Source organism: Echinops telfairi, unplaced genomic scaffold (genome assembly GCF_000313985.2).
Source record: "Echinops telfairi isolate 266 unplaced genomic scaffold, ASM31398v2 ScPeMD7_23;HRSCAF=83, whole genome shotgun sequence".
Taxonomy (NCBI): domain Eukaryota; kingdom Metazoa; phylum Chordata; class Mammalia; order Afrosoricida; family Tenrecidae; genus Echinops; species Echinops telfairi.
Window position 1 is genome coordinate 88,599,342 of NW_022103920.1, and position 23,157 is coordinate 88,622,498.

The following is a 23,157-nucleotide window of genomic DNA, read 5'->3' on the forward strand; positions in this document are numbered from 1 at the left end:
CGATCCTTTTGAATGTCGCAGAACTTGATTTGTGAAGATGGATGAAACGGGAAATGTTTGGCTACCACACACGCAGACACGATTTTTACCCCAATAAAGAGATAGAAATGGATGTGATTGACCTCACAGGAAAGATGAAACAAAGAACCAGGCAGAGATGAACGAATACACCCAAATCCCCCGAAGCTTTCTAATCTCTTCTCCACAGGAGGTGGACGGACACTGGGGCTGCAACGCTGGGTGAGGATGGTGCAGGGCCGGGCAGTGTTCCGTTCTGTTGTGCAAAAGGTCGCTGAGGGTCAGGACTGACACAATGATAGCTGACAGGGGCTTGGAGGGCATGTCTGGGGGCAGAGGCTGAGGCTCCAGTGGCTAGTGTGCACTGTGCATGGGGATGTCACCGCCCAAGGCCTTCCTGAGCAACTCCGAGGGAAGGCGAGCAGGCAGAGGAGGTGTGGGCAAGGAGGGCAGCGTCTGCAGGGCCTGCCAGTGGCCGTTTGGATTTTTGAGCTTGGGGGAGCTCAGGGAGGCACGAGGAGAAGGGAAGGGAGTATGCTTAGGCAGAGCGTCAGGGTCCCGGGGACTCAGTGGGGAATGGCGGCATTCCCCGCTGGTGCAAAACTCAGGGACGAATGACAGGGGTGCCAGTGAACAGGCTCACACCATCCTCCCCCTCATGTGCCACCTGAACCGGGCATCTGTGAGCCTACAACGCCTCCTCCATCTGTTTAACAACTTCATAGTACTCCATTGTGTAGCCAGGCCTTGGGCCTTCTTAACACACACCATGGGCAATCTGTCTGTCTGTTTGCTTTTATCTTTTCGTTGTGAGTTAGGTGAAGGTTTGCCGAGCAGATCGTCAGTTTCCCAATGAACAATTCCTACATATTTCATTTCCATTCATTCAGTGCGACACCACCCATCAATGCCACGAACCCTAACCCTGGCTTCTCCACCTCCCCCTTTCTGAACTTGGGCCTTGAGCAAATGCTGCCCCCTTGATATCCAACGGTCATTGTTTTCGAGATGGGGGCACCTGACCAGTGTTGTTCCCCTACAGACTTGTCTATCGTTGACTGACGATGAGTTCAGCCCCAGACCTGCAGGGGGAGTAAGGACCATCCTATCCTGAGTTCTACCAGTCTTCAGCTAACCCGTAAGCCTGCCCTTTTTGCATATGATTTTAAATTTTATTCTGCCTTTTCCTCCAACTCTTATCTGTGATATTTCTCCAGTGAGTAATACTTTGGTTCTTGGCTTCCCATGAGAAAGAATTCACGCTGAAGTCCGTTTGTAATCTAAGTGGGTTTTTATGAAGGACGGGAGTAGCTTCAGGTTTTACAATCGCAAAAGGGTACACACTTTTACAGGGAAGTGTGCCGAGCTGCGAGGAAGCTGGACTGGGGCCACAACTGAACACGGGCAACCTCATGGGACTGCGCTGAGTGGGTACAGGAACAGGGTAAAAAGAGGATATGCTTTAAACAATTGATGTATGTAAAAAAAAAAAAAAAAGAAAGAGGAACTAATCCTCTCTGACCTGCCACTGACTGGGAGTGGGGGATAAGCTGCCAGGGTATTTCAGACCTCTGGCTGAGGAGGCGTGGTTGAAGGTCTTGGTTGACTCCATTGGCTGAATTAAGCTCACCTGGGCCTAGTTTGGACCACCCAGGTGCAATACATTTCCACCTGGCTCAGGGGGGGCCTGAATTGGAGCATGCCCAGTGAAGGTCTTCATAGGTCGCTTATGGTCACCTGATTTCTTTCCCAACCTCCTGTAAGGGGCCTGTGCAGGCATGGGAGGGACAACCCCACTGTCCATATCCAGGACCTTCTAATGCAGTGGTTCTCAACCTGTGGGGCGTGACCCCTTTGGGGGTCAAACAACTCTTTCACAGGGGTCGCCTAAGACCATCGGAAAACACATATTTCCAATGGTCTTAGGAACCAAGATGCTGGCTTTTTACATATACTGTCGCAAAATGTAGCAATGTAGTTTACTGTTGTTATATTCAGACTGTTACCCATGCTATACCATGCTTCAAGACAAAGTTTCATTTATTTGTAATTAGAAAAAAGTATTTCACAATATATAAATGCATATTGTTTTTGTGATTAATCACTATGCTTTAATTGTGTTCAATTTGTAACAATGAAAATACATCCTGTATACCAGATATTTATATTATGATTCATAACAGTAGCAAAATTACAGTTATGAAGTAGCAATGAAAATAATTTTATGGTTGGGATCACCACAACACGAGGAACTGTATGAAAGGGTTGCAGCATTAGGAAGGTGAGAACCACTGTTCTAATGCGATCCATTCTGAGCAGTTGGCAGTGGTTCTTGGCCACCATCTAGTTCTTCTGGTCTCAGAGTTATGGGGACTGGTATCATGAGGATGCTGCACAGTGCATGTTGCTGTTGCTGTTTTGAATCCTGCTGCAGTGCACTTCCTTGCGTGAACCAGAACTCAGTAGGACTGCTTCCTTTCTTCTGGGTGCTGTAAAATTTGCACCTTGGGCAGGGAGCGGCCTTACCATTTTTCTGTTGTTTGTTTCAGTGGAAAATATTTGTTTTTTCCTTCTCTGACAGGTTTCCACCTTATAGAGCTGTCAGCATGCACAGGTGTTATTGGATTTCTTTTTGCACACGTAGAAATGTTTCTATATAACCGATTCCTAGGTGTGGAATTTCTGGGTTGAGGGTTTGCACACTAATGGTGGCTTTTAGTAGCAGGCCAGACTCTTCCCTGGGAACGTGCCCAGATGTGCACATCTGTCAGTTGAGGAATGATGAAAAGAGGTCTATTAGTTAGGGTACAGGGATAGGTAGCTGTAACAAAGTGACCCTACAAGGCACAGCTTCTCTCTCTCACATAGAACCGTCGAGAATGGATAGTCCGTTCAGGCTGGTGGGACGACTCTGCTCCAGGAGGTCACTCAGTGACCTTAAGGTCTTTCCAAATGTTGCTGCCAGTTCTCAGGCACCGTCCGTGTCTGCATGCTCCTAGCTGGGGCCAGCACCTGGGGAGAGTGCCAGCGCAGAAGTCAGGGGCACGCATTGTCTTTGTGAACATGGGATGCTGAGGTGGCATCTGCTGTTTTCATCCATGTCCCCTGCGTGAGAATGCCACCACATGCCTCCCCCGAGTCCTCAAGGCCGGGCAGTCTCTAAGAGGATGTGCATGGTCCCACATATACTCTTTCTGTGGAAGGAGGGGAGGGTGAAAAGATTGGAGGTGGGAAGGCAGGCCTTTTCTGCAGAGGAGAGAGCCAGCTCCAACTGTCTCACTCGGCTGAGCTGGCCTGTCTCCCTACTGCATCCTGGTGCCTAGCAGAGTCTGCTGCCCAGGAGAATCTAGAGCAGCATGGGCGAGAGCAGGGAAGAAGGATTCCACCCGGGGGCTGCGGCCTGGCTGCAGGGAGGGGAGGGAGGGCAAGGGCTCGCCCCAGGCTGCCTCTGCTCCTCCCTCTCATCTGCACCCGCAGGAGCCAAGCCTTGTCTTCCTCTTCAGCACAGACGCCCGGGGGTCCAGCAGCTACGCGGACAGTGAAACCTGCGCCCGCTTTCCCGACGGAGCAACATCATGGCCACTGGCATTCCGCAGGCCTGCCTGGCCGCTGTCGCTGTCCTCTTGCTGCCTATGGTAAGGGACCACCGCCACCAGTTGGCGTTCTTGTTCTCTCCTGTGCCCTGGGCAATCTCAGCGTAATCAGGGGCAGTATCTCCGCTGCCCCATGCAGCGCCTCTGTGGGAATGAGAAAAGGAGCGTCCTGTTCAAGACCCTGGGTGGATTTGACAAGATGATGACCACATGTGCGGCAGCCTTTAGAGTTCTGCAGTGCACACCTGCTCACCTGTTCACGGAGACCCTGCGGCTGTGCACGAAGCCCCAGGGACAGGGCTTCAGAAGGCCCCTTTTGATCTCCCATTTCCCAGTGTACGAGTCTCTTATCAGGCTAGAGTTCAGAAGCCTGTCCACTCTCTGAGCAAGAGCAGGGTCAAGGGAGGGTCCGCAGACACCGGTGCCTCCCCTCAAGCTGGGAGTTCAGACTAGCAGTGAGCCATGGTGTTCTCTGAGCCCTGGGTGCTCGTCCTAACTCACTGCATGACCACAGGCTGCCTCCCTGTGGACAGTCAGAGCTGGGGATGCCTGGTGACTGCTCCTATGCTCACTGACACCGCTGCTGGACTACCCCTGCCCTGAGGTTTAGAGACCAAGGGACAACACCGCCCCATTAGCAAGACAGGGATTTTGAAGTCATTTAGTCCTGTGTTTGGATTCACACCTGTCACTAACTGGCTGTGTGGCCTTGGGCAGAGATTTCCTTACTTCTCTGAGCCCCGGTTTCCTCCTCTGGAAAATGGAACATGGGTAAATGAAAGAAGCAAGCAGGGCCTTTACTGGAAGCTACCCACAAACTTCCTTGATGCCTTACATGTGGCTGCTGGAGGATACGCCTCCTTCCTAATTCCCGGATGGGAGAGGCTAAACTCTTAGCCTATCCGCTCCCCTGACCTCGATCTCACTCTCCTCATGTGCAATAGCAGCCTAGTGGTCTCTAGAGTCAGGAGGCTTGCATTGAAGTCCTGGCTCTAGTGGTCACTCGCTGTGAAGCTTTGGCAAGGGACTTAGCTTCTCTGAGTGGGTGGTGAACTTTCAGCCTCTGTGAAGTGGGAAACGATAAACGTAGTGTCTACCCACAGCGCTCTTAACACATACACGTCAGATGGTGAGGATGATGACGCACCCGGTAGCATGCTCTATTGTTTGTTTGCTAACGAACATGAAACACTAAAGTCCCAGAGTGGAGATGGGACCATCCAGAGCCACACAGCTGGCTTGGTCACTGAGACAAGCTTTGACAGCATCTGTGACAAAGTTTGGGAGAAAAAGGAGACTTTCTATGCCCAGAAAGAGTTGCAGTCTTGGAAACCCACCAGGGGCAGCTCTACTCTGCCCTATAGGGTTGCTGTAGGACCCCTATAGGATCGCTATGAGTCAGAACCAACTGGATGGCAGTGAGTGTGTGTGACAAAGCTAGGCTTGGGGCACTTGCTAGTGAGTAAATCCCTCTGTCACTATTGTCTTCCTGCATTGAACTGCTCCCCAACCCCAAACCCCTGCCCGGAACACTGACCTTGGTTTATAATGGTCCTCCCAGATCCCTCCCTCCCACCCACCCATCTGTGTGTCTGTCTCCTGCAGGCCACTGCCATGCACTCTGACTGCATCTTCAAGAAGGAGCAAGCCATGTGCCTGGAGAAGATCCAGAGGGCAAATGACCTGATGCTGAGTGCGAATGACTCCTCCCCCGGTGAGAGGGGCAACGGGGAGGGCGTGGCTTCCACAGTACCTCCCAGGCCAGTGTCAGGCTCTGGTGTCCCAGCTCTTTAGGGAGTGATGGAGACTACTGGCCCATTTATCCTTCATGAAGCCCCTTGGGATGGAGGAGTCCTGATCTGCTTTGGGCAGTGACCCTGGTGTCCCCCTCCTTGGGGCCAGCCTGACCGGGGCTGCTCTGGGTCGCTGAATATAGCTGCCCTGTCTTCCCCAGGGCTTTCCTGGGCTCTCTGGTGCTGTCAGAGAGCTTGTTAACAGGCAGCCTGGGCCAGCTTGGGCCTGGTGGCAGCAGCGACACAGCTGCTCCCAGTGGCTGAGGTGGACAGCAGCTGGTCAACCCAGGGCAGAAGGTGGGGGGGGGGGTCCTCTGCTTAATCCTGAAGAGGTCAGAGGACCAAGCAGTGGGAGGCACCCAGCCAAAGGCTGCCCGAGGCAGTGCTGGACTGGGAGCTGCCAGGAGCGCCTGGGGAGGAATATTGCTACTGTCTGCTGGTGGGGTCACACAATGCAGACACTTAGCATCCTCAGGCCCACCCAGACTAAATGCCAACCTTACCTCCTGACCCCAAATCAACCCCAAACACTTACCAACATTTATCATCATCCCAAGCGAGTGGTATGGCCCGTGGCTGAGAACCAGGGGTCCCTCTCCTGCACCCCCTCCTAGACACACACACACACACACACACACACACACACACACACACACACACAGTGCAGATGGGGGCAAAGGCTAACTCTACTTCCTGACTCTTGGAGGGGCCCAGGAACATCCCCATGGATGGAGGGCCGGCTTCCTAACAGCCTCAGGGTTGGCCCCTCCTCTCAGGCCAAAGGGGTCTACTTCTTCCTTTGAATCCTCCCCTGGAGCCCCGTTGGTATAAATGCTTGATTACTCCACAGTCCAGTTAGACGTAAGAGTCCCGCCGGGCTCCAGCTCTCCTGCCAGTTGCTCTGGGCGAGCATTACCTGGTAATGGAGCCACTCTGGGGCCTCGCCTGCCTTTCCCTGCAGCCTGCTCTTGCTCCGCCCTCACCTAGCGCCTGGGTACTGATGCCCCCCCGACTGAGCAAACCAAGCAGAGTGGGGTGGGCAGTTGGAGGAGATGGAGAGGGCATCTGACACATGTCCTTGGTTTGGTAAGGGCCACCTGGAACGCTGAGGGTAAGTAGCTGCTGAGGCCACTGAGCAGCCCAGCCTGGGCAGCGTCTAGAATCCAGGCAGCCAGCCTCCCAGCCCTGGGATTTTCCTATATCAGGTGGTCTTTCTGGCTCAGACAGCGTTGTGTGATGAAATCATGTAGGTGGGAGATGGGGTGGAGGTAGGGACGGTGGGGCGAGGCCCCCTACACTTTAATTCCCCCCTGGTTCTCCTCTGAATAGGGTCTCCAGGAGTAAAGGCAGAGAGGGAGCGAGGAGTCCGGTGGTCTGCAGTTGTATGGCTAGTACTTCCCTTCCAGTTCCCGGGTTCTGAACACACACACACACACACACACACACACACACACACACTGCCTCGGTTTCCTCCTGTGTGGGATGAGTGAAAGGGCAAACAGCAGAGGAAGTAGAAACAGGGCTGGAGAGACACGGGGAGAGGAGGGCCGGAGCGTGTACCCCAGAGACCTGCACTTTGCAAAAGCTCCAGCCAGGCCAAGGGGTGTTTGTTTGTCTAAGGGCTGAGTTAGCAGAGACTGCAGCCTCTATGGACCTGCTGAATTGGATGGCCCAGGCCTCCCCCTCTTTACAGAGCTCCCGTAGAAGAAGGAGGGGTCGAGGGAGGGGTGGGGGCTCACAGGAATATGTGCTTCTTAGGCTGGCTCTTCTGTAGGGAGGGTCTTTTCTCTGTCAGTTGAGGTTGGAGGGCTCCCCTTTCCAGAGGGATTTCATTCGGAGCAGGTAGCCTCGGGGTGCCTAGTTAGTGCTGAAGTTCTAGGGGAGTATTGGTCTTGCTTGTCAGCTGCTGAGGGAAGGCATGCTAGGGCCTTAGTTTCTCCCCAGCCCCATCTCTCCCACCCTCTGTGTCTGCTGAGAGCCTGGGCCCTTCCAACTGAGCCGGATGTCTTGGCCTCACATTCAACGGGCTTGTGAAACAGGGATAGCATATCATCTCATTGTGCTGTGCTGCCCATTTGAAGCCCTGGGGAGTATTTAGAATCCCTGGGGTGCCAGCGGAGAAAACCCTTGCCTGTGAACCAAGAGGTTGGAGGCTTGTGTCCACTCCGAGGTCTTCAGAGGAAAGACCTGGCAATATAGAGCCCCTGAGACTATGGCCCTTAGTCACCCTGCAGGTCTGGAAGCAAACTCATCCCCTGGCTCCCTCTTCAGTCCAACCATGGACAGACCTATCGGGGAACCATAACACCAGTGAGATACGAACACCTTAGAGTCCCCATCCATTTGAGATCAAAGCACAGCGTTCACCCAGGGACGAAGAAGGGCTAGGCGGTGGACACAGGAAGCCCAGGGAGGAAGTAGGACAAGTGATGTCCCATTGAGGGCATTGCAATGAAGGGGGCGCACCCCAAGAGGTATGAATTGTTGAATGGGAGATGGATGGCCTGCTCTGGAAATCCCCATCCCGGTCACAATGAAAAGTTCAAGAAAGGAAACCAGGAGAGAAGGAAGACCCCTGAGGAGCATGCCTCTACTCTGACAGGCCGGGGGTCAGCTTGAAGGAAGCTGCTTCAGGGGGAACATCTAAACATGCTGATGTCTGGCCCCTCTCCACACCTGTGCAATTGGTACTCGGGAGTGGATGGGCTGGATGCAGGTATGTGTTAAAAGCTTCCAGATGATTCTAAATAGCACTCTTGGTGGCACTCCACTGACTTGGCCAGAGGGCAGCATCCACAAAGGCCCTGACCTCAAACCAGTGAGCAGCCCCTGCCCTGCCTCAAGGAACAGGTAATCCCAGGCCAGTGAATTAAACTTGAGTGAACAACACATCGGCCAACTCACTGTTACCGAGTTGATGCCAACTCATAGTGACCCTGCCGGATAGGATCGAACTGCCCCTGTGTGCTTCCAAGACTGCAACTCTTTGACGGGAGTAGAAAACCCTGTCTTTCTATGGCACAGAGGCTGGTAGCTTCGAACTGCAGACCTTGAGGATGGCAGCTCAATGCATAACCATTATGCCACCAGGCCTCCTGGATAGACATCCACAGCCTCATGTTATGTTATCCGTCTGCGTTGGAGGCGTGTAAAGGGTGGACAGTCAGTCCACTACCTGCCACCTTTTCCCTGCACCTTCCCTGGCCCTTAAACCCCCATGAAGGCCCCAGCCCAGAACATTAGCCAAAGGTCAGCTGAAGTCCTGAAATACATACACTCGGAAATTGACAAGGAGACAAGCTGGTGGCACGTCCCAGTTCCTGATGGCCAGCAGTGCTTATATGTCCAGCTGTGTGCACGGATGACCCAGATGCCTATTTCTTTGGCTTATTTGTTTATATAGTCACCTATAAACCTGTCTACGTAGGGATCTGGGTAGAGATGTTGTTAGTCACTTTTGACTCGTGGCAATCTGCATGCGTCATAGAGTGGGAACACTTAAGAGTTTCCTTTCCTGTGATCTTTAGGGGAAGAGCGCTGGGGGTGAAGTGGTTATGTGTTTGGCTGTGATCCCCAAGGTCAGCAAATCGAAACCATCGCCCGCTTTGCCGGAGAAAGATGGCGCTTTCTACTCCCACGAAGCGGGACAGTCTGGGACACTCACAGAGGGAGTTCTGCTCTGTCCTGTTGGGTCCCTGTGAGTCAGCATCAACTCGAAGGCAGTGAGTTTAGAATCTTTGGGTGCAGATCCCCAGGACTTTCTCCTGCAGCGCAGGACGTGGGGCGGCTTCACAGCGCGAACTCTTAGGTTCGCGGTTGAGTGCAGACCAGCTGTTTGCGTCACCTAGCGACCTGACCTCTGACGTCACAAAAAAGGTTACTCTCACATATTTGCATGCATATTTTCGTATACCTCCTGTGTACCCCCTATCTTTTAAATCTAATGAATCGACAGGTAGAAATGAGGATCGCGTGGTGCTGTGCGACGGGAGGTTGGCACCTGCCCTTCTCTGCCATCCTTGCTCCCCATTGGCTTTGGATCTCTGCTCCAGAGAGAGCAAAGAATGAACTCAACTCACTGACACAGATGCCAACCCAATAGCAACCCTATAGGGCAGGGTAGAACTGCCCGTGTGAGTTTGAGACTGTAACTCTTTGTGGGAGTGGAAAGCCCCATCTTTCCCCTATGGAGTGCCTGGTGGTTTCAAACTGCCAACCGTGCACTAAGCAGCCCAAGACATCACCACAAGGGCTTCTGGGAGACAGGGCTATGAGATGTAAGTTTCCTCCATGTGGCAGTGGAGGTTCACAGGCATGCTTAGAGGACGCACTGGGATTCAGGAGGCAGCTGTAGGGGAGTGAGAATTATAGGTAAAGGGAGTGACCATGTGACAGGAAGGCACACTTACTGATTGTATTGCTCCACCCACAGCATCCTTGGCACACTTTGAAGATGTTTACTGGTTCCCGTGGTGGTTTTGTGCCTCATTCCCAACCCCTGAGAGCTGAGTGGGACTGAGACAGCAGTGAGTCCGGCCCTGCCATGTGACACATGGCGAGGTTGAAGCCCAGGGAAGGCAGTCACTGGCCCACGTCACAGCAGGGCCAGGGCCAGCTCTGGGAGGCTGCCCAGCTCCCTTGTACAGCCAGGGAGTGCCCTTTCTGCTGCAGTGCTTGGTACCCGGAGAGAAGAAGGGCATCAGTGCATGGGAACTGGCTTCTCTGCTGCTCCTGGTTCAGGACCCAAACAGCCCGGGCACTACCCGCTGGGCCCACTGCTTTGTTCTCTGCTCAGCTTGAGCCGCCTGCCGCCTGCTGGCCTGCCTGTCTACCGGCCTGCAGGGCCAGGGCTGCCAGCACCTCCTCTGTGCAGGGCTACTGGCCTTCTACCCACCTGGAAAGTCGAAGCAAGGCTGCTGACATGGTCCTCCTAGGGGTCACCCACCTTCTGGAGAAGATGAGGAGGGGAGGGGGTTAGTCCTGAGAAGGTCTGGGAAGCAGTGGGAGGCAGCAGGATTGGAAAGAGCGTGAGAATGCTGGCTCATCCCTGTTCACACCTGGGCTTTGAGGCCTGTCCAGGAACAGAAGGCCTTGCCCTGACCCGTGCCTCCAGCCCACCCTGGGCCTTTGAGAAGGGGGACCTGGAGGAGAGGAGCGAGGCCAAGCTTCTTGTGTGGGCCCCACAGCTATTCCAGACTCGGGGTCCACGACGACCCTCCCTCTGAGGAGCAATATTCTGTGGACAACTTGAGGTTAGGTCTGACCGAGGGCTGTATTTCTGCCATATTGGCTTCTTCTAGCCTGGCGTTCCTCCAAGGTTAGCCTGCAGCAGAGCCGCGGCCTGGGATAGCACCCCACAGCAAGCACCCTCCCCACTATGATTCAGGTCGGGGGGGGGGGGGGAAGGCTGTGGGTCTGAGCATCTGCATTTCTGCCAAGCCCCTTGGGGGCATTGCTGCTGGGGTTCCCCTCCTTGGGGAAGCACCACACTGACCATTTTAGACGTTCAAAGGCAGGTGCTGGCATTGTTAGTGCCCTCTGGTTCCCAGCTCCCCACTTTCCCAGGCCTGCATCTCCAGTGCTCACTGGTGGTCCTCATTGTATCTATACAATTAATTCCATCCGCTTGGATCACTTTTTCCTTTGAATCACATGCCAACGTGGGGTGGGGGTGGGGGGCTTGTTCCCCTCATACTCCAACGCCCTCTGAGCCTCTCAGAGCAGGGACTTGGCTCCTTCTGTGTCTCTTTGATGCCCCTGGTCTGAACACTGTGGAACCTGCCAAAACCATCACCATGACAACCCGAGATTAGCTCCTTATTTTGTTCGCCTCCGAGGGCTAATAGCTTCGTCGTTCTCTCTGAATTCAGCTTCAGCATTTGGTTGGGCTGTCTGGAGAAACACAACCAGTGACCCTCGCCTGCATATGAGGATGAGCTTCCTGTCAGGAAGGAATGTCATATCCAGAAGGTGTCCCGGCCCAGTCCAACTCAAGGTCTGGTGCTAGTGGGTGCCCTCTTCAGACCATCACAGCTACAGGCTGATGCAGCAGAAGTGGGAAACCGGGAGATCGCAGGCTGGCGGGTGTAGAGTCTCATGAATCTGAGGTCAGTGGAGGCATAGCAGGGCACCTATAGTTCCCAGGGTCAGTGGTTCATGTGGGGCCAGCCGTAGAGGCAGACACACAATCCCAGCAAGCAGGGAAGGTGAAGGAACAGAGAGAGAGAGAGACAGAGACAGGAAGAGAGGGAGAGTCATTCTCACTGTCTCTTATAAAAAGGCCACACTAAGGAGTCAGCGTCAGACTGTGACCAGATGGATTGGTTGGATTCCACCCCAGCTTTCACACAAGTTCACGTTGACATAAAATCGAATCATCACAACCTTCCTAAATGGACATTTCCCTCCTTCCCTGCCCACTCCTTGCCTACTTTGGGTGATGTTTTACACATAGCGCAGCCTTAGAGGTTGGCCACAGCACTCTCCCAATGGAGGTAAGAATGCCCCCAGGAGCCTGCGTTCCTGGGATCAGGTTCCTTAGCAGATAGAGGGAACAGGAAGGGCATTGGGAGGGCACAGGGGATGGTGTTTGCGGATGTAGTTTTATGGCTGGTGTAGAGGTGGTGGTAGAAGGGTAGAGAGGAACAGAGAGGTTTGGGTGAGGGGTGGGCTGGGCTATGTTAGGAGTAAGGAGCTGTGTGGGTGCCGTGGCTGAGCACAGGGCTACTGACTGCACGGTTGGCAGTTTGAACCCCCCAGCTTCTCTGTGGAAAAGGGGTGGTGGCCTCCTTGCCTAAAGATCCCTGGCGGCAAAGGATTCAAGCTTGGGTTTCGATGTGTGAAGAAAGGAGTTGAGGGGGTGCCGTTTGCCACGAAAGGTTGGTAGTTCACATTCGCTGGGTCTCTCATGGAAGAGAGGCCGGGCCACCTGCTTCTGCGAAGGTTGCGGCCAAGAGACCGCTGTGGAGCATCTCCACCGAGTCACCCACGTGTCTGCAGGCAGAGCCAATGGCACGACCTTTTCATTGTCAGGACCTGGGGGCTGGGGCTGGGGGAGTCTCCCAAGAGGCAGGGCCTATTTTGTGTTTGGACTTCCCTGGAGGAGAGGGGTGGGGTGGGGGAGGAGGAGTTCTCAGGCTCTCAGTGGTGTTCGCTGCATGTGACCTCCTCCTGAAAGCCTTGGGTCCAGGCTGCTGGGTCCCTGGCCTGCCTGGGTTTCTTGGCATGGCTGTGGCCACCCTGCCTCGGTCTTCTGTGCCAGCCCCTCTTCTCATTCTGGAGTGTCTCTGAAGTTGGGGTCAGGCCCTCTTTCCTCTGAATTGACAGCCTCTCTCAGTGAACCCCCCAGCTCCAGTCCCCTGTGCTCCCAGCTCGGTCCTCTTTCTGACCTCCAGTTGTGACCTCCCCTCTGGAGTGCAGACTGTTTGTTGTCTAACTCCCTTTTCGACATCTGTCTCCACACCATCTCAAAGGAACCGTCATCCCAGTGTGCCCAATTGTCTCCTTCAGCCCTCCCCACTGGAGTGACTGACATAGCCCTCTATATACCCATCCAGACACCAAAGCCAGATGCATGGGGGCGGGGGTGTCCTCGCCATCTCTCTCCTCTTCCTTGATTAGTCAGGGCCACCTAGATGATGCTGCACTAACAGAGAATCCCTACCGTCTCAAGGATGTAGCACGATAGCCATGATCACTTGTGAGTCCCTGCAGCCAGGAGGGTTCAACAGAGATGGGAGGTGGTGAGCTCCCCTTTGCACAACCATGCAGGGGTCCGGGCTCCCTTCTTGGGACACTGCCTCCTTCGGCATGTGGCTTCCAAGGACGCTGCAGAAGGAAAGGGGAGGAACAGTGTGAGAAATATCTGAGCAGTGATTCCCAGGATTCCCACCCACTCATCCCTGGCGCAAGTTTGGTCCTGACACCCCAGGGAGCACTCCTTCTGTCTGGCATGGTCACCACGCCCAACCAGTCCCCAAGCCCTGTCAGCCCTCCCTCCAAGGACGACTCTCTCCGACTCTCTCCATCTCGGCTGCCATCACGCTGACTCAAGCTCTTCACGGCCCTACTTTGAGCCAGATCCTGAGGCGTCTCCCTGTCTCTGCTTTCCTGCCCTGGAACGATATCATCTTCCCTACAACCTCGCCGGAGCGTAGCACTCTTTTCCTTAGAACTGCCTGCGATGAGCCGAAGTTGTCCACAGTCCTACACCACGAAGCCTGTGAACAGCACGACCTTACATGGCAAAAGGGATTTTGCAGATGCGATGAAGGGTCTTGGGATGAGACGATGGTGCTGGACGACTGGAAGGATGAATGCAGTTGAGTGTGGGTGCTGATGAAGAATGTGGAAAATACCGTGGACCACCAGGAGAGCTGACACCTCCATCGGAGAAGAACCACCAGAATGAGACTTCGGCTCACCTCCTGTGGACTTACTGTCATAGAGAGGTCACTCGCCGGAAAAAAAAAAAAAAGATATCCCACTTGGCAAAGCAGAAGGTTAGTGAAGAAGGGGAAGCCCTTCAAGGCGTGGATTAACGCGCTGGCTGCAACAAGGGCACAGACTGAACATCAAACCCAGCCGGAACATCAAACCCAGCCGTCGTGCGCGGTACATGTGGTTGCTATGAGCAGTGACTCTGTAGCATCTAACCACAACAGCAGTGGAACAAGGCAACCGTTAAACACGCCCCCTCCATCCCTACCCTCGCCCCACCAAAAAACCCAACAACAAAAAAGCAGCTGCTGATTGGTTCTGACTCCTGGTGACCCCGTGTGTATCAGAGCAGAACTGTGCTCCGCCGCGTGTCCCACTCCATCTGCGGGAAGGAGCGCCGCGGGCCTTTCTTCTGACCCACATCTGGATGCAGCTGGCCACCCACCTTCGGTTAGCCACCCGTGCGTGAGCCATGTGCACCGCCCAGGGACTGTGACTCATCGTGGGGCGTCCATCGTTCCTGCATAAATTCATGATCGAGGGGGAGGGAAGAGAAAGCAAGGGGGAAAAGGACAGAAGGAGGTGGACAAGGAAGCGATGGTGGAGAAGGAACTTTCGAAGCAGGAGGAGGGGTACCTTGAAAGCTTCCCCTCCCAACACAACTAGGCGCTGGGGCGATTGGGGTGTAGCCTGGAGATGTACTTGTAGAAGGCGCATTCTTGTCTGTATGAGTGGAAGGGTAAGAAGTTGCTGCCTGTTTGTTGAGGAAAACAAACCCCAACATTCTCTCAGGAACCAACTCCAACTCTCTGAGGCTCTAGGAACAGAGCCCCTGAATGGATCAGAGCTCACGCTCCTTGAGGCCAGAGCTGGTCTCATCCCAGAAGAGAGAGGAAATGAGAATTGGTATCTTCTTCTGCTTCAGGGGTGACTGTCAGTCTCCCTCCACCCCAATGATGCAGGCCAGAGGGGTAGACGGGGACTATGAGCTCCAGATAAGGTTAGGGACATTGTTGCCTAAACCCAAACACCTGGGTTTGGGCCCCTGGGAATAGGCTTTAGTTCTAGGCTTCTACCTGCCTGGTGTGAGCAGAGATGTCCCTAGGACTCCATCTCCAGAGGGCACCCTGGCTGGGAACAGACAGAAGCTGCAGGAGGTCTTGGAGAGTTACGGTGGGAGGTGGATCCTGACTGTCTCCAGGTTTCAGGGCAGGATGGAGATGGGGGAACCGTGCCAAATTGTTCCTTGGACCAGGGAGGGGAGCCCCAGATTCCCTTAAGTCATCCTTTGAGTCACCCACAGGTCTTGAGTAATGCTCTGGTTCAGAGTGGAGCTCTAAAGAGACCTCTACTATGTTCCTGGGGGAACTGGAGTGTGTGTGTGTGTGTGTGTGTGTGTGTGTGTGTGTGTGTGTGTGTGCTGGAGTGGAGACTTGCCAGGTTTATGCAGTGAACCCAGGACTTGAGCTTGGGTCTTGTGGCTTTCTGGTACAGATCCTGAAGAGAAACTGTCTGTGTTTTCCCCCTTCCTTTGCCCTCAGACATAACCTTTACATCTCTGCATCTTCCTGACCTTAGCCTTGGCGCCTAGATGGTGCCTGGCATATGGTAGGTGCTCAGTAAATAATTGGTGAAGAAGGATATGAATCTCTGCCCTGCCTCTGCACCTCTGACTCCCCAAACCTGGGGACTGGCTCTCCTTTTCCACCATCCTGCCTGGCCCCTGCTTTCCTCTCTGACCCTCAACCCTCAAGTGTCTGCTCACTCTATCTAAAGTATCTCTGTGACCTCAGAGAACATCAGCTGGCCGTAGCAGCTGGCCGGGCTGGGGCCTAATGTTCCACATTAAGGGAACATCTGCTGGCTGGGGCTCCCGGGGCATGGGCCCAACATGACTCCGCTTCACAGCCGCTCCACGGTCAACACAGGACACGCAGCCAAAGATGGGGCCTCTGGGCCTCCTTCAGGCAACGATGTCACAGGTGGCCCCGTGTTGGCGTGATGTCCTGGGATGATGGGTGGACTGGGATAATTATAACTGACCCATTGCTATGACCCTGGGGCCCAGTCTTTCTCCTCTGGCCCTCAGTTCCCTCTGGGTCCAGATTTGTTGGATTCGAACTTTTCTTCGTGCTCTGGCTCCAACAAGCTATCATTCCATAAGCAGGTGTGGCCTATTTGCCCATGTGATGGGTGTGAATTCTAAAATAGCCAGCCTGCCGGCTGAGGGACAGTGCCACAAGACATCTTCTGGTCCAGACAGCACTAGAAGTCCAAGACTCCAACAGCAAGAGCCCACAGAAAATGCCCAGGCCACTTGCCAGACTAACCTCTACCCAAGTTCCCTCTGGACCTGTCAGTCACCCTCCTTCCTTCTCAACTTGCAGGACTGTTCCCGCACCTGGTTTTGTCATGCTTTTCTCAGGGGAATGATTCCCAGGGAACCACCTAATTGTAATAATAAGGTTAATCACAGTAACAACTGGACTGCCCATGCCCTGAGGGCTGATGGCTGTGCTAGGCAGGGTTCTCTAGAGAAACGAAACCAGGACACTTAGGATTTTATATACAGGTTTATACGGTGAGAAGGAACCCCAACTCCAACTCTCTAGGGCTCTAGGAACAGAGCCCCTGAATGGATCAGAGTTCACGCTCCTTGAGGCCAGAGCTGGTCTCATCCCAGAAGAGAGAGGAAATGAGAATTGGTGTCTCCTTCTGCCTCAGGGGTGACTGCCGAAGGAGTCTCGAGCTCTAGCGACATGATCCACGGGTTGGCCTGGCCCACAGGTGGTGTAGCTCACAGGTTGAGGCAGAGAACTAGCTACAGCAGCAACACACATGCCCCAGCAGGATCCCATCCCCAGAGAGCAGGAGGGGTGGGCGTGGGGAGGAAGGCCTTGCAGAGCCATTTTTCTCTTTGCACTCCAATCAAGCTGCCACCCGATTAATCCCACATGCTCCTATTGGTCAGGTAGGCACAATAAACCTACCTATCTCAATGGCCCAACATGGCCCTAAGATGCTTCCCTGGTTGGACCATGAGTCTCTCACATCCCAGTGAAGGGAAGTGAGCCCACTTTCCCTTTCCACAGCCCACCCTCACAGATGCCCTCAGCAAGGTATAACCCTTTTGTGGGACTCCATCATGCCACACTTCTGCTAGCTCCTCCCCACCCCCACCACACCTTTATCTGTTTGCTTTATTTCCTCACTAGATTCCAGTCCTCATGAATATGTTCATCTCATTAATATGGGGGTTGTCTCCCCAAGCTCTTCTCCCTTCACACCCTTCTTCTGAGCGAAGTCTCCCACCTCATGGCTGGGACCTCTTCCCATTGTGCTGGAGTGAAAATCAAGGCATGGTAGGACTGATCCCTGAGGTGGGGTCAAGGTCAAGAAGGTCCCGTGCTAAGGGATATGGGGAGACCCTGGAAGGCTTCTGCTGGTGGTGGAGAGGTGCATGCCAGCGTCTGGGAGAGATCACGCTCAACCTTATGTGTGCGGCAGCATTGAGTGAGGAGACCACTCTGTGGGTCATTGCCATGGACCATGTGAAAGTGATTAGAACCATCATTACAATGCCTAGGGAGACAGAGTATAGAAGGAGGATTCTATAATATTTAGAGGTAAAACCAGTAGGACTTGGTGACTGATTTGATACAGAGATGGAAGGCAGACTCCCAGGCTGCCACCTGGAGGCTAGACCAGTGTCAGCTGGAGGATGTTGAGCGAAGTCCCTGGTTCTTCAAGGTGGGGGTACATGAAAGGCAGCTGGCCAACTGAGTCAGCCCTCGGGGCATGGTTGGAAATGGAAGACTTTGGGACCCTGCGGCTGTCGAGCCCTTGAACATGATGACTTCGTCCTGGGTGAGTGGGGCAGGTGGGTCAAGGTCAGGGTGGTGGCAGTGCTTTCATTGAAGGGGCTGGCAGAAGGACTGGTCCCAGAGAGATGGTGTCCCAAGAGGTGAGTGGGGCCTGGGGTGACTAAGGTAAGGGCTGACCCTACTGGCTGGATTGGGGAGTTCAGACTTCCCTGGTGACTTTAGTAAGAACTGCTTTGGGGGAAGGGGAGGGGCGGAAGGCAGGCTGCAGGCCTGCAGCATTTAAGGCGAGGTGAGGAGTTGGAGAGAGGGAGGAGAGAACACACTACGGAGAAGCTGGCCGGGCCAGGAGAAGGGGGTGAGCGGCAGACAGCAGTCTGAGGATGCACCTCGTTCTCCATGCCTGGAGACCCAGTCAGAGCTGACATCTTCTCTCTCCATGCTCACGCCCACCCAACCACCTCACTACCTTGATGCACGTGCGTGTGAAATCTCCCGTAGTGTGTGTGTCTCTCTGTGTGTATACAAACTCCCAGAGTGTGTGTGTATAAAATCTCCCGCAGTGTGTGTGTGTCTCTCTCCGTGTGTGTATGAAATCTCTCTCAGTGTGTGCATATGTTAACACTCTCTGTTTGCATGTGTGCATGTGTGTGAGTCCTCCCTCAGACAGTGTTGTGTGTGTGAGAGTGTGTCCGGGTGTGAGGAGGTCTCCCTCCTCCAGGGAGTCCGTGCATGTCTGTGACTGAGCCTACACTCACTAGGGTGCTCTTCCTCCCAGGCTGCCCCGGGATGTGGGACAACATCACGTGTTGGAAGCCAGCCCATGTGGGGGAGATGGTTCTTGTCAGCTGCCCTGAGCTCTTCCGGATCTTCAACCCAGACCCAGGTATGTGAACCAAGGGATGCAGCCTCAGCTGCTCTGTGAGCTAGGGCCCAGGCCTTCCTGGCAGCAGGACACCAGCTGCCCTGCCAGCCGGTCTTCTCCGCCCCAGAGCGCCCATGCTCTGGAGACGCTAAAACCACCCACAGCCATGCTCACACAGGGGCATGGGCGTGACCCGCAGATGTGGAACCAGGTACATGTGCTGATGCTGGTGTCCCTGGTAAGAGCAAAGCTGTGCTCCTAGACTGGGTTGTTCTCAGCTCTACTGACGCACCTAGAGCCCTTGGCTGGGATGATTCACCTTTCTGGTCCCCAGGTCCCTGTCTGTAAAAGGGGAATATGCACCGCATAGTTACTACCTCACAGGTGGCTTCGTGAAGAGCAGAGTGAGGCGATACAAGCAGCCTTGAAAAGAATCTGTGGAGTAACCCCGCTATGTTTCAATTCCCTTTCCCACAAACTCTCCGAAGCCACCCCCTGCCCCCATCCCATACAAATGGGCATCATTTAGCTTGGAGGGCCTGGTGCACTTTACTCGATCAGTCACGGGAGCCAGCTGAGACAGTCATCACTCAGCCTCACCAGAGGATGCTCAGAGGCCGAATGAGAGCGGTGAAGAAGGCAGCTGCATCCTGAAGACCTTCCCCCACTGTGTTAATCACGTCGACTAGAGAAACAAATCCAGGGATACTCATGTATGCATATGAAAGAGCTATATATCAAAAAGTAATTCATTTATTAAGAAAACATGCCAGCTCAGTCCAGATCAAGTCCATAAGTCCAATATTAGCCCGTATGTCTGATACCAGTCCATGAATTCCTCTTCAGACTCATGCAACACAGACCTGTGGGAAGAAAGTCTTGTGGATCCAGTGGTGGTGGAAGCATCTCAGCGCTGGCATGGCTCTCCATGTGGCTCCTCCAGCCCCAGGGCTCTGGCTGCCATCAGCATGGCTCCATGTGGCTTGTCAACAGGAATGTCCAGCAGAGAGAGTGTGTGGTCCTCTTCCCGGGAGAAAAGGAGGAAGTTCTAAGAATCATCCTGGTAGATGTTACCTTGTGACCGGATTGACAGGCTAAACTCTACCCCTTCTATCTTAATATCCACAAGATGACATGAGACTATGTAACTACCACACCCACATACACTCTTGCAGACCCGTTCAGATGTAGGTCTTGAGCCCCTGGCCCTCCTTTCAGGGGCTCCTCGGACCAGTCCCAGTCATCCATTCCACCAAGGCCTAAGGACCCCAAAGAAAGTTGCTGCTCAGGCAGTCACTGTGACCTGGACTGGATCCTCTCTACCAGTCTCCCTGGGTGTCCAGGGAGTCAGGGTAGGTAGGCCCCTGAGATCACAGACTGTGAGCTAGACTCCAGGTGGGTGACATAGCAACACCATGAACCCCTGAGCCCCAGAGGAAGATGGAGAGCAGGAGTTCCTGGATGGACCAGGAGGTGACTGAGTGGTCCTAGGTCCCTTCTGACCTAGGCCTCCACTTCCTTCTTTAGGGCAGAGGTTGGCATCCTCTAAGGGAGGGTTGCTAAGCTCAGGAGTCCTGCCTACTGGCCACACCCACCTGGCTGGCTCGTTCTGTCCTGTGAGAAGCAAAGAGCACATTTTGCTCTCTGACCTTAGACTCCAGCAGGACCAGCTCTGCCCAGAGGGAGGCATGGCTGGAGGCTGAAGAGGCAGGTGCAGTTAGGCTGGGGCCCCACAGCCCTGGGTTTTGTGATCCAGCAAACCTATAGGAGGCTTCCGAGGCTGTAAATCTTTATGGGAGCAATAGGTCTCTTCTTTCTCCAGTGGATTGGTTGGTGGGTTTGAACTGCTGACCTTGCGGGTCACCCATCATACCACCAAGAGTTCCTTCCCAAGATGAGAGAAACTGAAAAAGGAAAAAAAAAAGCAAGCCTAAACACTAAACCTCAATAGTCAGTGAATGAACTCTGATTAAGACTTAGCCCATACGTGTCAGAATAGAACTAGATCCCAGAGGGTTTCCAGTGACCGACTTTTCAGAAATAGATCACCAGACCTTTCTGCAGAGGCACCTCTGGGTGGACTGGAACCTCCAACCTTCTGGTTATCTGCCAAGAGCATTAATGGTTGGAACCCCCCCAGGGATGACTGGTACACCCAGTCTTGTCTCTGCACCTTCCTCTCTGGGGCTTCTGGGCCACACCTCCTGCCCTAGGTCTCCTGCTGGCCAGACCAGAAGGAGGATGACAGTTTGACTGTCCCACCCTGAGGACTTGGGGACTGCGTGTGACTCAGAGCTGGAACTGGAGGAGATTTGAATGAGGAGATGGGCAGGGAGATGCTGAACCGCAGGCGTGAGGGACCAGAGACGGCGAGCCCTGTGGAAGGCAGGATGCCGTCATCTCTGATTCATCCCATAGACTCCAACTGAGTCACTGCGTTCATTCATACAGTCCTTCCATTCAGCCACATACTGAAAGTACACATGAGTCTGGATCCCCGGAAGGCAGTGGGCTCCATTACCATGATGTGTCAGGCACCAAAGCCAGATGTCCACAGGAAAAACAAAACCCAAAGTGAGCCAGCAGGGAAAGACTTGCTCCAACTACGCTTTTCTCCACCCCTGCTTCCCTGTTGGCAAACCCACCTGCGGCTTAGAGGCTCAGGAGGGTGTCATTTAGCACCTCTCTTCCTCAAAGCTTGGTGAGTGAGACTGGCCTTGAGATGCTCCGAAGGGCAGGTACGGAATTTCTCAGGTGACCACTCGGTCTCCTGGAAGCTCAGGGCTGAAGGTCATTGCTGTGGTGACTGTCTCTTTGCTGGACACCAAATGCTGGTCTCTCTCTCTCCTGCTCTCTGATGCCTTGACCTCTCTCTCTTTACGTTGGTTTTCCTGATCTGAAGGTAGAGGTGCAAGCCTCTGGTGTCTCGGCTGGGTTCCCCGCCTGCAGCCTTCACTTCCTCGGGTTCCCCAGCAGAGCCCCTGTCCAGCTTGAGGTGGGCCTGGCAGCACGATGTGATCCGTGGGGCCCAGTGAGAGCAGAGCGCCAACCTCATCCCCTCTCTCACCACGGTATTTTCTTTCTCTGTGTGTGTTTCAGCCTGGGAGACTGAATCCATCGGTAAGAAGGACCTTGGTGAGGACAGACTGCTGTCCATTTGTCCATCCAGTGGGAAGCCAGCTTCAGGACATCTCGATGCCTAACTGCAGGGATTGGGTTGGATGCAAGGATAGGCCCATCACGGGCCAAGCCCTGCCGTCCTCCCCTCCTGCCTGGCTCACCCCACCAGGCCGTCCTGGCAACCCTGGCAGATGGAGGACAGTTGTTTTTAGGACAGGTCCTCATGGGCTGATTCGGGAGGCTGAGCTTCATACCAACATCTGGGCAGCTGGAGAGAACAACAGAAGAGATCTCCTTAGGCAGCCTGCACACGGGAAGTGGAGAGAGCAGGGAAGGCCTCCTGGAGGAAGTGGCACTCCAACTGGGCCTTGAGTAGTGTAGATGGGGCTTCCTTGTTAGCTAGGGATTTGGTGTAAAGAATGGTTGGAAGTGAGAATAAATCACTCAGTCACTACCATCGAGTCAATTCCAATGCACAGCAACTTTATAGGACACAGGAGAACTACCCCTGTAGGCTTCCGAGGCGGTAATTCTGTACAGGAGCAGAAAGCTTCATCTTTTTTCCATGGAGCAGCTGGTGGGTTCAAACTGCTGACCTTGTGGTTAGCAGCCCAACACATAACCACTATGCCACAGAGATCCTTGGGGAGTAGATAGTACAGAGAAAAAGAGCCTTCTGAGGATGATGCCTTTGGAGTTCAGGGTTCCCTGGGATGAGCTTGAGGGCCAAGACAGAGGCTTCAGCACCAAAGAGGAAAGGCCAGGCATCCATTTTTTGCCTCTTTATTTAAAAAGCCCAGTTAGCCCTTTACATGCCCTCTCACAGAATCCGGGGGGCCCTCCACCCTTACACCTCCCTGACAGCATCCCATTGCCTGCATCTGCAGAGGGGAAACTGAGTCAGGAACCACCCTGAGCATCTGAGAAAGGCAAGCCAAGTGGGAGAGCTTTGGGAGCCCAGTGTTGCAAAGGCGCACAGCTGATGTGTGAGGTGCTGTCCCTTGGCCCAGACCCCTCCCTCTGGTGCCCCAGGCAGCCCTGGCCCTCCTGGCTGGAGACTAAACGGAAAGGCCAGGAGTGGTGACTCAGGCCACATCTCTGTTTTTGCAGGAGAGTCTGACTTTGATGACAGTAACTCCTTGGGTCTCTCAGGTAAGGGAACAAGTTGGTGCTGTGGGTGGGCTAGATGGAGGGGCCCTCTACTGGACTCTGAGCTCAGGTTCCTGCTCCGCCCCTTGGTGGCTTGTGGCCTTTGACAAGCTGCCTTCCTCCTCTGTGCAAGCTGGGGGCTTTATTCACTGCCGTGGCAGGCACTTACATACCCACACTGAGCATCTCGTAGACTGCGAAGCCCCTTCCTGGGCTTCAAGGGGAAACTCCTGGCTCAGATGGTCCCTAACGGTTTCTGAAACCTGACCTGCAGACCCCAACCCTTGCCGCTGTCTAGTCTGCCTCATGGAGACCCTCTAGGACAGAGACGACCTGCCCCCAGAGGGTTTCCAAGGCTG

At 54.1% G+C, this 23,157-nt stretch overlaps 1 protein-coding gene across 9 annotated transcripts in view; it reads left to right on the forward strand.

Moving 5' to 3' along the window:
• The window catches only part of ADCYAP1R1 (ADCYAP receptor type I), a 66,769-nt gene that overhangs the window by 12,009 nt on the left and 31,603 nt on the right, over positions 1-23,157 (forward strand). For 3 of the 9 annotated variants that reach the window (XM_045289030.1, XM_045289033.1, XM_045289036.1), the window contains exons 2-7: positions 1,061-1,156; positions 3,522-3,653; positions 5,217-5,325; positions 18,443-18,550; positions 21,629-21,649; positions 22,760-22,801. In XM_045289030.1, the coding sequence (XP_045144965.1) occupies positions 3,594-3,653; positions 5,217-5,325; positions 18,443-18,550; positions 21,629-21,649; positions 22,760-22,801 (340 nt within the window). In that variant the 5' untranslated portion in view covers positions 1,061-1,156; positions 3,522-3,593. Of the gene's footprint in view, positions 1-1,060; positions 1,157-3,495; positions 3,654-5,216; positions 5,326-18,442; positions 18,551-21,628; positions 21,650-22,759; positions 22,802-23,157 lie in introns of all 9 variants that reach the window. The other 6 variants (XM_045289035.1, XM_045289037.1, XM_045289031.1 and 3 more) reach the window with 5 other exon arrangements.